Raw genomic sequence first — 13244 nt, 5'->3', positions numbered from 1 at the left:
AGCACAATATGGCAGTATTTTTAAACTTTAAAATATTATTGTGGATTTTTTTTCCACTAAGAAAAAAAATGCTGTTTTAATTCCTTATTTTTTCTGCACTTAAATTTCTTAGGGTCACAAGCCAGTTCTATTGAGAACCCAGTACCGTTGTCACCCTACAATCAGTGCTATTGCTAATGATCTGTTTTATGAAGGAAACCTCATGAATGGTGTTTCAGAAACAGAGAGGAGCCCTTTACTGGGATGGCTCCCAACCCTGTGTTTCTATAACGTTAAAGGACTGGAACAGGTAAATGACATTAGTGTTCATAAGAGTCTACACAGTTTAGTTTCCTGTTTTAATTTTATTGTTCTTGTTTGCATGCTTTTCTTGGTCTTTCTGTAGTGTTTCTGGGAAATGTAATTTAGGTTCTGTTTCTTATTCCAGATTGAAAGAGATAACAGCTTTCATAATGTGGCAGAAGCTGCTTTTACACTCAAGCTGATCCAATCACTGATTGCAAGTGGAATAGCGGGCTCTATGATTGGGGTGATAACATTATACAAATCCCAAATGTACAAGGTTTGTATTACCTATTATGATATTTATCGTTATTAAATATTATAATTTCATATTATAATATTTGATATCACATTTGTAGTAGTTTGGTTTGTGTTGGTTTGGTGCTAGAAAAACTTTGGGGACTGTAGTTAATATATTAAAAAAGCAGCATTCAGACTTTTGTCTAGTCTGGCTTTTTTTCTGTGTAATTAAATGTAAACCTAACAAGGTTTAATTAAATTCAGTTTACAGCTGTTGGGGCAAAAATGCAAATAAACAAATTAGAGGGAAGGAAATATGGTATATGCTTTGTGTTTTGGGACAGATGGGATTGAATCTGTTTTCCAAAATGTTCTTTCATTATTATTACATTTTATCAGTAAATCAAAGATAGATACCAGATATTAATCTACACACAAGCCAGTTACTTCTAACTAGTTTTCATTTATATTTATTTATTTTTAGTATTTTTCATCTGTTTCATTTAGTTTATCAGCTCTAAATTAGCTTATCTAAATAAGTTTCCTAGCAAAAGATAAATCATCACTTTGATTTTGTTTCATAACTTACATTATCATTAGTTATTTATCATTTCAGAAATTAGCCAAATCTCTGTGAGTAATAAAAAAGAAAATGAAAATTACCCACTATTAGTTAAATGATGACAGCTGCTGTGGGTAGGTTGAGAGGCGTAGGTTCTTCATGACGTCTGCACCGCATGAGCCTTGTCTTCTTTCCTCCACAGCTCTGTCATTTACTCAGTGCCGTGGACTTTGACCATCCTGATATGAAAGCTGTGCAGGTGTCCACAGTAGATGCTTTCCAGGGAGCTGAAAAGGAGATCATTATTCTGTCCTGCGTAAGGACCAGACAAGTAGGATTTATTGATTCAGAGAAAAGAATGAATGTTGCATTGACCAGAGGAAGGAGGCATTTGTTGATTGTAGGAAATTTAGCCTGTCTGAGGAAAAATCGACTATGGGGGCGTGTGATCCAACACTGTGAAGGTAAAATAAAAATGTATTTAATTCAAGCATTTTGAATTAAAACTGACTTTTGGGTTAGTGCTTGGGGTGGTTCAGGTAGGAACAGCTCTGAATTTGCCACTATGGGAGATGAGTGAAATGATAATATGGAAACTACTGTAAAATATAGTTGTCTCATGTTTTGTATCTTTCTAAGGGAGGGAAGATGGATTGCAACACGCAAGCCAGTATGAACCACAGCTGAACCATCTCCTTAAAGATTATTTTGAAAAACAAGCAGAAGAAAAACAGAAGAAAAAGAGTGAAAAAGATAAGTCTAAAGATAACTCTTATTCGCAAAAAGACATGATATAGTTTGTATTTATATAATTTCAAATTCATTTTACACTATACACTTGTATATTTTTATTACCCCAAACCCATTATTGAAATAAGATATTTAAACAAAAGTAAATAAACATATGTAAAATTTTGCTCTTCAGAAAAAGTATAGTTACTTATATTAAGATAGATAGGCAGGTGTTGAAAGTAATATAAAATCTCACTAATAAAAATAATTTTTTTCTAAAAATTATGGCTTCTGTTTGCTAAAGAAATGAATTTTACAAGGAGCAGGAAAAAGCCTTTATGGGGAATACCAATGTTACTTCAGAAATAAGTGAATATCTCAAAAGCTCACCTGTTAAAACATGTCTACACAGTTATACCAACACGCTCCTTTCTGAACTACAGCTCTAGCCGAATCTTTTAAAAATAAATATAATGCCCTGTCATTTCATAAGTAAAAACATATTCACAATAAAACTTTTAAGCAGTACAAAAGAAAGACGACAAATGAACTAAAAGTTCATTCCTGAAGACAGCACTGCTCAAAACTGGCCATGACCCTGGTATAGTAGGTGCTCAGTAAGTATCATCTGTTGGATGGATGAATGAATGAATGAATGGATGGATGAAACACTCCCTTTGGCTCATTTCATTCTATAGTCTCTTTCCTGTGCATTTATTTGCATAGTAGTTATTGGTATATATAGTATATAATGGATTTTAGAATATTATAAAAAGAATACATTCCCCTTATAGAAAATCTGCAAAATACAGAAGTGTATACAATAGAAAATAAAAAGCACCTGGAGATTCACGACCCAGAGATAATAATTGCTAACATATTGCTTCAGTCTTTTTTCTATGCTTATATTCCATATGTAAATATGTAAATAAGTTAAACCATTTGTTGTATGATTTTTAGCCATTATTAACAAAGGAACATTTACTTATCCTACATGGAAAAATGGCAAGGGCTTGATTATAATACCAATGAAATATTTGTCTTTACCAATTAAAAACAACTCATATTTTTATGAGTGATTCAAGTCACTTAATATTTATTTTAAAGATGCAGAAAATTGCTTACTTGAATTAATTCACTGTAAAAAATGACCAGTCTACCTCTATGAAACTCTTCTTTTGTTTGGGAGAAAAATAAATCTAACGAAGAAACGAAGTTGTAATTCTCCAAGCCTTGTCCACAATGTGTTAATGATTGCAACAGCATTGGCTCTTTTAATGTAAGTGAAAGATGTGACTCTCGAGTTCCAGGCAATACCTGACTGGATAGGACACACCTCAGAAATTACTCATTGCCCCTTGGGGACCCTGGTGGGGCCCAAAAGCCCCCTGAGCCCAGCACATCCTCAGTAGATTCACTAGGACAGAGACCCAGGCCTGAGGCTAGCACGTGAGATGCCACCTGTAGGCTAGACAGGGTGGGTGCCCCAGCTGAGCTCCGCATCACCATCTGGGAAAACAGGAGGGGAGAGAAGCCTTTAACAATCTGCCATTACCCCAAAGAGGCCTTGCTTAGTTGCAAGTTACTTTTCTACACTGGAATTGTGTGTCTTACGACCCGAAGAAAAGGAGTGACCTTAATGGACCAGTTTACTTCCCAACTCTACTGAGAGTGCAGACTTGAGTGCCACCTTATGTCAATTACATGGACAAGAAAGGAGCCACATTTTCACAAAACACAAGATGGCAGAACAGAAGGACCTTGAGCTCATCTCCTCTTATGAGGCGATTAAAAATTAAAAAGACTGGAACCTACCAAAAAAGATGTTCTACATCCAAAAACATAGAGAAGAAACCCAACAAGATGGTAGGAGGGACACACACGTGATATAATCAAATCTCATAACCCCCGGGTCGGCAACCCACAAACTGGGGAACAATTATATGACAAAAGTTCTACCACAGGAGAGTTCTGAGCCCCTCGTCAGGCTCCTCAGCCTGGGGGTTTGGCATCAGGAGGAGGAGCCCCCAGAGCATTTGGCTTTGAAGGCCAGCAGCGCTTGAGTGCAGGAGCTCCACAGGACTGGGGGAAACAGAGACTCCACTCTGGGAGGGTGCACACAAGGTCTCATGTGCACCAGGACCCAGGGCAAAAGCGGTGACTTCATAGGAGCCTGGGCCAGACCTACCTGCTGGTCTTAGAGGGTCTCCTGTGAAGGTGGAGGGCAGATGTGGCTCACTGTGAGGACAAGGACACCAGTGGTGGGTGCACTGGGGAGCATCCATCAGTGTGAACTGTCCTGGAGACTGCCATTTTGGGACCAAGACCTGGCCCACCCCAAAAGCCTGTGGACTCCAGTGCTGGGACACCTCAGGCCAAACAATAGGGCAGGAACACAGCCCCACCCATCAAGAGACAGGCTGCCTAACAACTTCCTGGGCCCACAGCCACCTCTTGACACGCCCCTAGACATGGCCCCGCCCACCAGAGGGCCAAGACCCAGCTCCACCCACCAGTGCCCAGGCACTGGCCCCTCCCACCAGGAGGCCTGCACAAGCCTCTAGACCAGCCTCACCCACCAAGGGCAGACACCAGAAGCAAGAAAACTAAGATCCGGCAGCCTGTGGAACCAAGTCAGCAGACAGATCATAACCAGCTGGTTCCTGGCCCTTGGGTGACAAGAGGGAGGTGTACTGCTGGGACTCATAGGACACCTCCCACAGAGGGCCCCTTATCCAAGGTTGAGAAACATAACTAACCTTCCATATATATAAAAATACAAATATTAATGTAGACAAAATGAGATAGCAAAGGAATATGTTCCAGACAAAAGAACAAGACAAAACCCCAGAAGAACAACTAAGTGACATAGAGATAGGCTATCTACCTGAGAAAGAGTTCAGAGTAGTGATCATAACGATGATCCAAGAACTCGGGAAAAGAATGGATGCACAGAGCGATAAGATACAAGAAGTTTTTAACAAAGAGAAAAGATAAAGAACAACCAGAGTTGAAGAATACAATAACTGCAATGAAAAACACACTAGAAGGAATCAATAGAAGAACATATGAGTCAGAAGAATGGATAAGTGAGCTGGAAGACAGAATGGTGGAAATCACTGCCATGGAACAGAATAAAGAAAAAGAAATGAGGACAGTTTAAGAGACCTCTGGGACAACATCAAATGCACCAACATTCACATTATAGGGGTCCCAGAAGGAGAAGAGAGAGAGAGAAAGAGCCTGAGAAAACATTTGAAGAGATAATAGCTGAAAACTTCCCTAACAACAGAAAGGAAGCAGTCACCCAACTCCAGGAAGTGCAGAGAGTCTCATATAGGATTAACCCAAGGAGGAACATACTGAGACACATAGTAATCAAACTGATGAAAATTAAAGATAAAGAGAAAATATTAAAAGCAACAAGGGAAACCAGCAAATAACATGTAAGGGAATCCCCATAAGATTATCAGCTAATTTTTCAGCAGAAACTCTGCAGGCCAGAGGGGATGGTACAATATATTTAAAGTGATGAAAGGGAAAAACCTACAACCAAGAATACTCTACCCAGCAAGACTCTCAGATTTGATGGAGAAATCAAAAGCTTTACAGATAAGCAGAAGCTAAAAGAATTCAGCACCACCAAACCAGCTTTATAACAAATGCTAAAAGAACTTCTCTAGGCAGAAAAGGCCACAACTAGAAACACAAAAACTACAAATTGGGAAAGCTCACCAGTAAAGGCAAACATATAGTAAAGGTAGAAAATCATTCACATACAAATATAACATCTAAACCAGTAATCATGAGAGGAGAAGAGTGCAAATGTGGGATATTCGAAATTAAGAGACCAGCAATTTCGGACTTCCCTGGTGGCCCAGTGGTTAAGACTCCATGCTCCCAACGCAGGGGGGCCCAGGTTCAATCCCTGGTCAGGGAACTAGATCCCACACGCTGCAACTAAGAGCCCACATGCTGCAACTAAAGATCCCACATGCCGCAACTAAAGATCCTGCATGCCGCAACAAAGATGCTGTGTGCCGCAACTAAGACTTGGTGCAGCCAAATAAATAAATAAATGTTAAAAAAAAGAGAGAGACCGGCAACTTAAAACAATCATATATATATATACAGACTGCTATATCAAAACCTCATGGTGACCACAAACCAAAAATCTATAATAGATATACCACCACATACAAAAGAAAAAGGAATCCAAACACAAACTAAAGATAGTCATCAAATCACAGTATAAGAGAAAAAAAAGAGGAAAGGAATAAAAAAGACCTACAAAAACAAATCCAAAACAATTAACAAAATGGCAATAAGAATATACATATCAATAATTACCTCAAATGTAAATGGATTAAATGCTCCAACCAAAAGACACAGACTGGCTGAATGGATACAAAAACAAGACCTGTATATATGCTGTCTACAGGAGATGCACTTCAGATCTAGAGACACACATACAGACTGAAAGTGAGGGGATGAAAAAAAAGGTATTCCATACACATAGAAATCAAAAGACACCTGGAGTAGCAATATTCATATCAGACAAAATAGACTTTAAAATAAAGACTGTTACAAGAGACAAAGAAGGACACTACATAATGGTCAAGAGATCAATCCAAGAAGATATAACAATTGCAAATAACATGCACTCCACATAGGAGCACCTCAATATATAAGGCAAATGTTAACAGACATAAAAGGAGAAATTGACACTTATACAATAATAGTGGGGAACTTTAACAACCCATTTTCATCAATGGACAGATCATCCAGACAGAAAATCACTAAGAAAACACAGGCCTTAAATGACACATTAGACCAGATGGACTTAATTGATACTTATAGAGCATTCCATCCAAAAGCAGCAGAATATACATTCTTTTAAAGTGCAGATGGAACATTCTCCAGGATAGATCACACGCTGGGCCACAAAGCAAGCCTCAGTACATTTAAGAAAACTGAAATCATATCAAGAAGCATCTTTTCCGACCACAACACTATGAGATTAGAAACCAACTACAAGAAAAAAACTGCAAAAAACAAACACATGGAGGCTAAACAATATGCTACTACACAACCCATGGATCATTGAAGAAATCAAAGAAGAACTCAAAAAATATCTAGAGATAAATGAAAACGAAAACACAGTGATCCAAAACCTATGGGATGCAGCAGTTCTAAAAGCAGTTCTAAGAGGGAAGTATATAGCAGTACAAGCTTACCTCAGGAAACAAGAAAAATCTCAAATAAACAACCTAATCTTACACCTAAAGCAACTAGAGAAAGAAGAACAAACAAAACCCAAAGTTAGTTAAAGGAAAGAAATCATAAAGATCAGAGCAGAAATAAATGAAATAGAGATGAAGAACACCATAGAAAAGATCAATGAAACTAAAAGCTGATTCTTTGAAAAGATAAACAAAATTGATAAACTTTTAGCCAAACTCATCAAGAAAAAAAGGGAGAGGGCCCGAATCAGAAATGAAAAAGGAGAAGTCACAACCAGCACTACAGAAATACCAAGGATCATAAGAGTCTACTACGAAAAACTGTATTCCAATAAAATGGATAGATTCTTCACACAGATCTTCACATACTTGTCTGCCGATGCAGTCACAAGACAGCCCTTGATTTGACTGCTTAGATCAAGACGAGAAATTTCATCATTGTGTGCGTTAAGTGTAAAAATTGGCTTATCTGAACGTGCATCCAAATTATATACAAAACCGTCATCTGTACTGGCCAAAAAATGACAAGGTGAAAAGTGATTCCAAGTCACTCTCAATCTGCCCACTGAATCGCCACATTTGATGGCTTTCCTCTGGACTTCGGCAGTCATACAAAGGCACTGACTTATCATATGATCCAGAAATCAGAGTCTGTGCTTCAAATGGATGAAACTGGAGAGTCTGGATCTTGTCTGTATGTATGGCAAGGCTGGCTGCTGGTTTCCCCAAGGACGTATCCCACAGAATAACAGTGTTATCAGCTGATGCACTGGCCAGCACATTTCTGATCAGCTTATTCCAAGAAAGGTCAAGGACAGCATCGGTATGCCCATCTGCTGAGGAATTCATCTTTCCTTTCTTTTTTGATAGCTTACTTCTAAGTGTAAAGACTGGCTCTAAAGAGTTCCACTATATCAAAATCCCACACTTCTATAACGGGGGTCATGTTTCCCACAGCAATGTAATTTCCAGTTGAATCATCTGGGCTAGGATCAAAATTCAGCCATTCCACACTCAAAGGGTATGCAGACAACAGGATATCCTGGTGGACATAAAGAGAATCTTCTTCTTGATTATAAACATGTACCTCTAAATTGCATTGGTCCTGTTCAGCTCTGCCACAAACTATGAGAATGTCATTGGGCTTAATCAAGAAAACTTCACGTTCATACTGCTCCGTATCTTTCAGAGTAACATAAGGATCTTGATCATTACTCCCATAGACTGTAAGACCCAAAAGAGATTCACCAAGAGTTTCAGTATCTGGGTCACCTTCTTCATTATATTTATCTAATTCATACTCGGCCAGCTCATCATCATCCAGCATCCTGTCATCCTCTGGGTCACCGTCCTCCAGGGGCTCCCGAGGTCGGGCCTGGGTACAGGCACCCTGCATGCCATCTTCTGAAGGATCGCCTGTCTCCTCTTCATCACTGCCACCTTCTTCTTGTAATTTTTCCTTTGCTTCAGCAATGAGACGTTTCACTTCTTTTTTACTAAGCTCTACAGATTCTTCTAGGTAGAAGAAATGGACAGGGGCTTCCCTGGTGGCACAGTGGTTAAGAATCTGCCTGCCAATCCAGGGGACACGGGTTCGAGCCCCAGTCCGGGAGGATCCCACACGTCATGGAGCAACTAAGCCTACGCGCCACAACTACTGAGCCTGCGCTCTGGAGCCCGCGGGCCACAACTACTGAAGCTCGCAGGCCTAGAGCCCATGCTCCGCAGCAGGAGAGGACACTGCAGTGAGAAGCCCGCACACCAGAACAAAGAGCAGTCCCCACTCGCCGCAACTAGAGAAAGCCCCTGCACAGCTACAAAGACACAACACGGCCAAAAAAAAAAAAGAAAAAAAATCTTAGTAAGAAAAGAGTGTAAAGTAACCTAGTAATAATTTTTTAAAAAAGAAAAGAAATGGACAGATTCTTAGAAAGGTACAGTCTCCCAAGACTTAACCAGGAAGAAATAGAAAATATGAACAGACTAATTACAAGTACTGAAATTGAATCTGTGATTTAAAAACTCCCAACAAACGAAAATCCAGGACCAGACGGCTTCACAAACGAATTCTACCAAACATTTAGAGAAGAGTTAACACCTATCCTTCTGAAACTATTCCAAAATATGGCAGAGGAAGGAACACTTTTGAACTCATTCTATGAGGCCAGCATCACCCTGATACCAAATCAGACAAAGATATCACAAAAAAGAAAATTACAGGCCAATATCACTGATGAACATAGACGCAAAAATCCTCAACAAAATACTAGCAAACCAAATTCAACAATACATTAAAAGAATCATGTACCATGCTGAGTGGGATTTATCCCAGGGATGCAAGGACTTTTAAAATTTATTTATTTTATTTATTTATTTTTTTGGCCATGCTGCACAGCTTGTGGGATCTTAGTTCCCTGACCGGGGATCGAACCTGTGCCCCCTGCAGTGGAAGTACAGAGCAAGGACTTTTCAATATCTGCAAATCAATCAGTGTGATGCACCACATTAACAAATTGAAGAATAAAAACTATAAGATCATCTCAATAGACACAGAAAAAGCTTTTGATAAAATTCAACATCCATTTATGATAAAAACTCTCCAGAAAGTGGACATACAGGGAACCTACCTCAACATAATAAAGGCCATATATGACAAACCCACAACTAACGTCATACTCAGTGGTGAAAAGCTGAAACCATTTCCTCTAAGACCAGGAACAAGACAAGGATGTCCACTCTTGTGACTTTTATTCAACATAGTTCTGGAAGTCCTAGCCATGGCAATCAGAGAAGGAAAAGAAATAACAGGAATCCAAATTGGAAAAGAAGTAGTAAAACTGTCACTGTTTGCAGATGACATGATAATACACATAGAAAATCCTAAAGACGCTACCAGAAAACTACTAGAGCTCATCCATTAATTCAGTAAGTCTCAGGATACAAAATTAATACACAGAAATCTGTTGCATTTCTATACACTAACAATGAAAGATCAGAAAAGAGAAATTAAGGAAACAATCCCATTTACCATCACATCAAAACGAATAAAATACCTAGGAATAAACCTACCTAAGGAGGCAAAAGACCTGTACTCTGAAAACTATAGGAAGCTGATAAAAGAAATTGAAGATGACACAAACAGATGGAAAGATGTACCGTGTTCTTGGATTGGAAGAATCAATATTGTGAAAATGACTATACTACCCAGAGCAATCTACAGATTCAAGGCAATCCCTATCAAATTACCAATGGCATTTTTCACAGAACTAGAACAAATAATTTTTAAATTTGTATGGAAACACAAAAGACCCCGAATAGTCAAAGCGATCTTGAGAAACAAAAACAGAGCTGGAGGAATCAGGCTCCCTGACTTCAGACTATACTACAAAGCCATAGTCATCAAAACAATATAGTACTTGCACAAAAACAGAAATACAGATTAATGGAATAGGATAGAAAGCCCAGAAATAAATCCATACACCTATGGTCAATTAATCTATGACAAAGGTGGCAAGAGTATACAGTGCAGAAAAGACAGTCTCTTCAATAGGTCGTGCTGGGAAAACTGGACAGCTACATGTAAAAGAATGAAATTAGAACATTCTCTAACACCCCACATAAAATAAACTCAAAATGGATTAAAGTCCTAAATGTAAGACCAGATACTATAAAACTCTTAGAGGAAAACATAGGCAGAACATTCTTTGACATAAACCACAGCAATGTCTTTTTGGATGTGTCACCTAGAGTAATGGGAATAAAAACAAAAATAAACAAATGGGACCTAATAAACTTAAGAGCTTTTGCACAGCAAAGGAAACCATAAAATGGAAAGACAGCATACAGAATGGGAGAAAATATTTGCAAATGATGTGACCGACAAGAGATTAATCTCCAAAATATACCAAAAAGAGAATACTGCTCAATATCAAAAATACAACCCAATCAAAAAATACAACCCAATCAAAAAATGGGCAGAGGATCTAGATACACATTTTTCCAAAGAAGACATACAGATGGCCCACAGGCACATGAAAAAATGTTCAACATTGCTAATTATTAGAGAAGTGCAACTCAAAACTACCACGAGGTATCACCTCACACCGGTCAGAATGGCCATCATCAAAAAATCTACAAATAATAATTGCTGGAGAGGGCGTGGAGAAAAAGGAACCCTCCTACACTGTTGGTGGGAATGTAAATTGGTACACCACTATGGAGAACACTCTAGAGGTTCCTGAAAAAACTAATAGAGTTACCATATGATCCTGCAATCCCACTCCTGGACATATATTCAGAGAAAGCCATAACTGAAAGAGGTATGTGCACCCCAATGTTCATAGTATCACTATTTACAATAGCCAAGATGTGGGAACAACCTAAATGTCATTGCCAGAGGAATGGATAAAGAAGATGTGGTATATTTATATAATGGGTTTTACTCAGCCATAAAAGAGAATGAAATAATGTCATTTGTAGCAACACGGATGGACCTAGAGATTATCATACTAAGTGAAGTAAACCAGACAAAGAAAGACAAATATCATATCGCTTATATGTGGAATCTATATTAAAAAAATGATACAAATGAACTTATGTACAAAACAGAAATAGACCCACAGACACAGAAAACAAACTTATGGTTACCAAAGGGGAAAAGGGGGAGGAGGGACAAATTAGGAGTTTGGGATTAACGTATACACACTATTATATATAAAATAGATAACCAACAAGGACCTACTGTATAGCACAGGGAACTATACTCAATGTTTTGTAATAACCTATAAGGAAAAAGAACCTGAAAAAAATAGATATTTATGTATGTATAACTGAATCACTTTGCTGTCCTCCTGAAACTAACACAACATTGTAAATGAACTATACAAAGGAAGGAAGGGAGGGAGGGAGGGAGGGAGGGAGGGAGGGAGATGTGATTCTCAACAGTTCCTTACATTGAGTAAGGAATAGTTAAAGGAAGTATTACAGAGCCACGCTTTACCTCTGAGCTGTACAATCTGACAACACATATTTAAACTTTATTCTGGAGTTTTGCTACCCAAACTTCCCCTATTTTTCATTTCTTGAGTCAATCCATTCTTGGCCATCTGTAGCTAGGTCTCAAGTAATTTTTTTTTCCAAGAAGAGTGTATAAATGTCATAACTTTTGAGGCTTGGTATATCTGAGGATATATTTTTGTTACATATACTTATGAGAGCTATCTAAACACCATGGGAATTGCCCTTGGCCTCACTTCCTGTTCATTTGGGTGACAGTTGACTTTCCATCTCAGATCTACACCTAGATGGCAGGCTGATTTTTCACAGCTCGTAGTCTAATTCCTACTGGTTTTCATCTAATACTACTCAAAGACTTTGATACAGTCTTCCCCGCCTGTGCTCATGCTACCATTAGTTCCCACATCCAGTCTCTCATTTTGTCAGTTTTCAAGAAATTTTGATTTCTGCAACGATGTAGGAAGAGGTCTTGATGGTGTAGAGCAGGATCTCTCAACTTCGGCGCTCTTGACATGCGGGGGTAGATAATTCTTTGCTGTGGGGGGCCGTCCTGTGCCTCATAGGATGTTTGGCAGCATCTCTGGCCCCTGCCCCTTAGATGGGGAGATGTTCCACCTTCCCCACACGCTGTGACAACTAAAAATGTCTCCAGCCATTGCCAAATATCCTGATGTAGGGTGGGCCCAGCATCCCAGCTGTCTCCGAAAGAGGCAGCTGCACTTAGAAGTATGGCTGCCCCATTTCCTGGTTGGTGTCCCTCTTGTATTTTTGATCCAGGCAACAGTTAATAAAGGAGAGCGGAGAATCTTTTTATTTTTAGGTAGGCATGCCTGCCCGTTTCTAATGGCATTATACAGGCAGTCCACCAGGCGTGTTCCCGGTCCAGTGCTGTCATCCTTACAGCTCATGACTCTTCCTCCCAACTCCTGAGATTAGGTCAGCTATGAGTGTCAAATACTTATCTTATGTGTCTTCATAGTTATTTTAATGTGACAGAGACTACTGAAACCTTTTAAACAGGAACACATTAAAATCTTTAAAAGAACTTCTGATTCATTTAGCAATATGTAGTGGTATAGTAGGTGGTTAAGAGATTGATAGTATGGTATATGGTATTCTACTTTTGCTAAGGGGTAGCTATATCTTATAATTACATACTTAATTTTTTC

At 38.8% G+C, this 13244-nt stretch overlaps 1 protein-coding gene, 1 long non-coding RNA gene and 1 pseudogene across 8 annotated transcripts in view; 1 reads left to right on the top strand and 2 right to left on the bottom strand.

Moving 5' to 3' along the window:
* Positions 1-1904, top strand: part of ZGRF1 (zinc finger GRF-type containing 1) — a 78338-nt gene extending 76434 nt beyond the window's left edge. For all 5 annotated transcript variants that reach the window (XM_068543327.1, XM_068543326.1, XM_068543328.1 and 2 more), the window contains 4 exons: positions 113-289; positions 428-562; positions 1287-1548; positions 1724-1904. In XM_068543327.1, the coding sequence (XP_068399428.1) occupies positions 113-289; positions 428-562; positions 1287-1548; positions 1724-1881 (732 nt within the window). In that variant the 3' untranslated portion in view covers positions 1882-1904. The remainder of the gene's footprint in view (positions 1-112; positions 290-427; positions 563-1286; positions 1549-1723) is intronic.
* LOC137764307 (uncharacterized) overlaps positions 1-13244 on the bottom strand; it is a 43195-nt gene that overhangs the window by 9319 nt on the left and 20632 nt on the right. For 2 of the 3 annotated variants that reach the window (XR_011073952.1, XR_011073954.1), the window contains one exon: positions 1190-1371. This is a non-coding gene — a long non-coding RNA (uncharacterized lncRNA). Of the gene's footprint in view, positions 1-1189; positions 1541-13244 lie in introns of all 3 variants that reach the window. The other variant, XR_011073953.1, reaches the window with a different exon arrangement.
* On the bottom strand, positions 7488-12983 carry LOC137764445 (periodic tryptophan protein 1 homolog pseudogene; annotated as a pseudogene).

Source organism: Eschrichtius robustus, chromosome 4 (assembly GCF_028021215.1).
Source record: "Eschrichtius robustus isolate mEscRob2 chromosome 4, mEscRob2.pri, whole genome shotgun sequence".
Lineage (NCBI taxonomy): Eukaryota > Metazoa > Chordata > Mammalia > Artiodactyla > Eschrichtiidae > Eschrichtius > Eschrichtius robustus.
The sequence above is the reverse complement of the archived record's forward strand: the minus strand, read 5'-3'. Positions and strand labels throughout refer to the sequence as shown.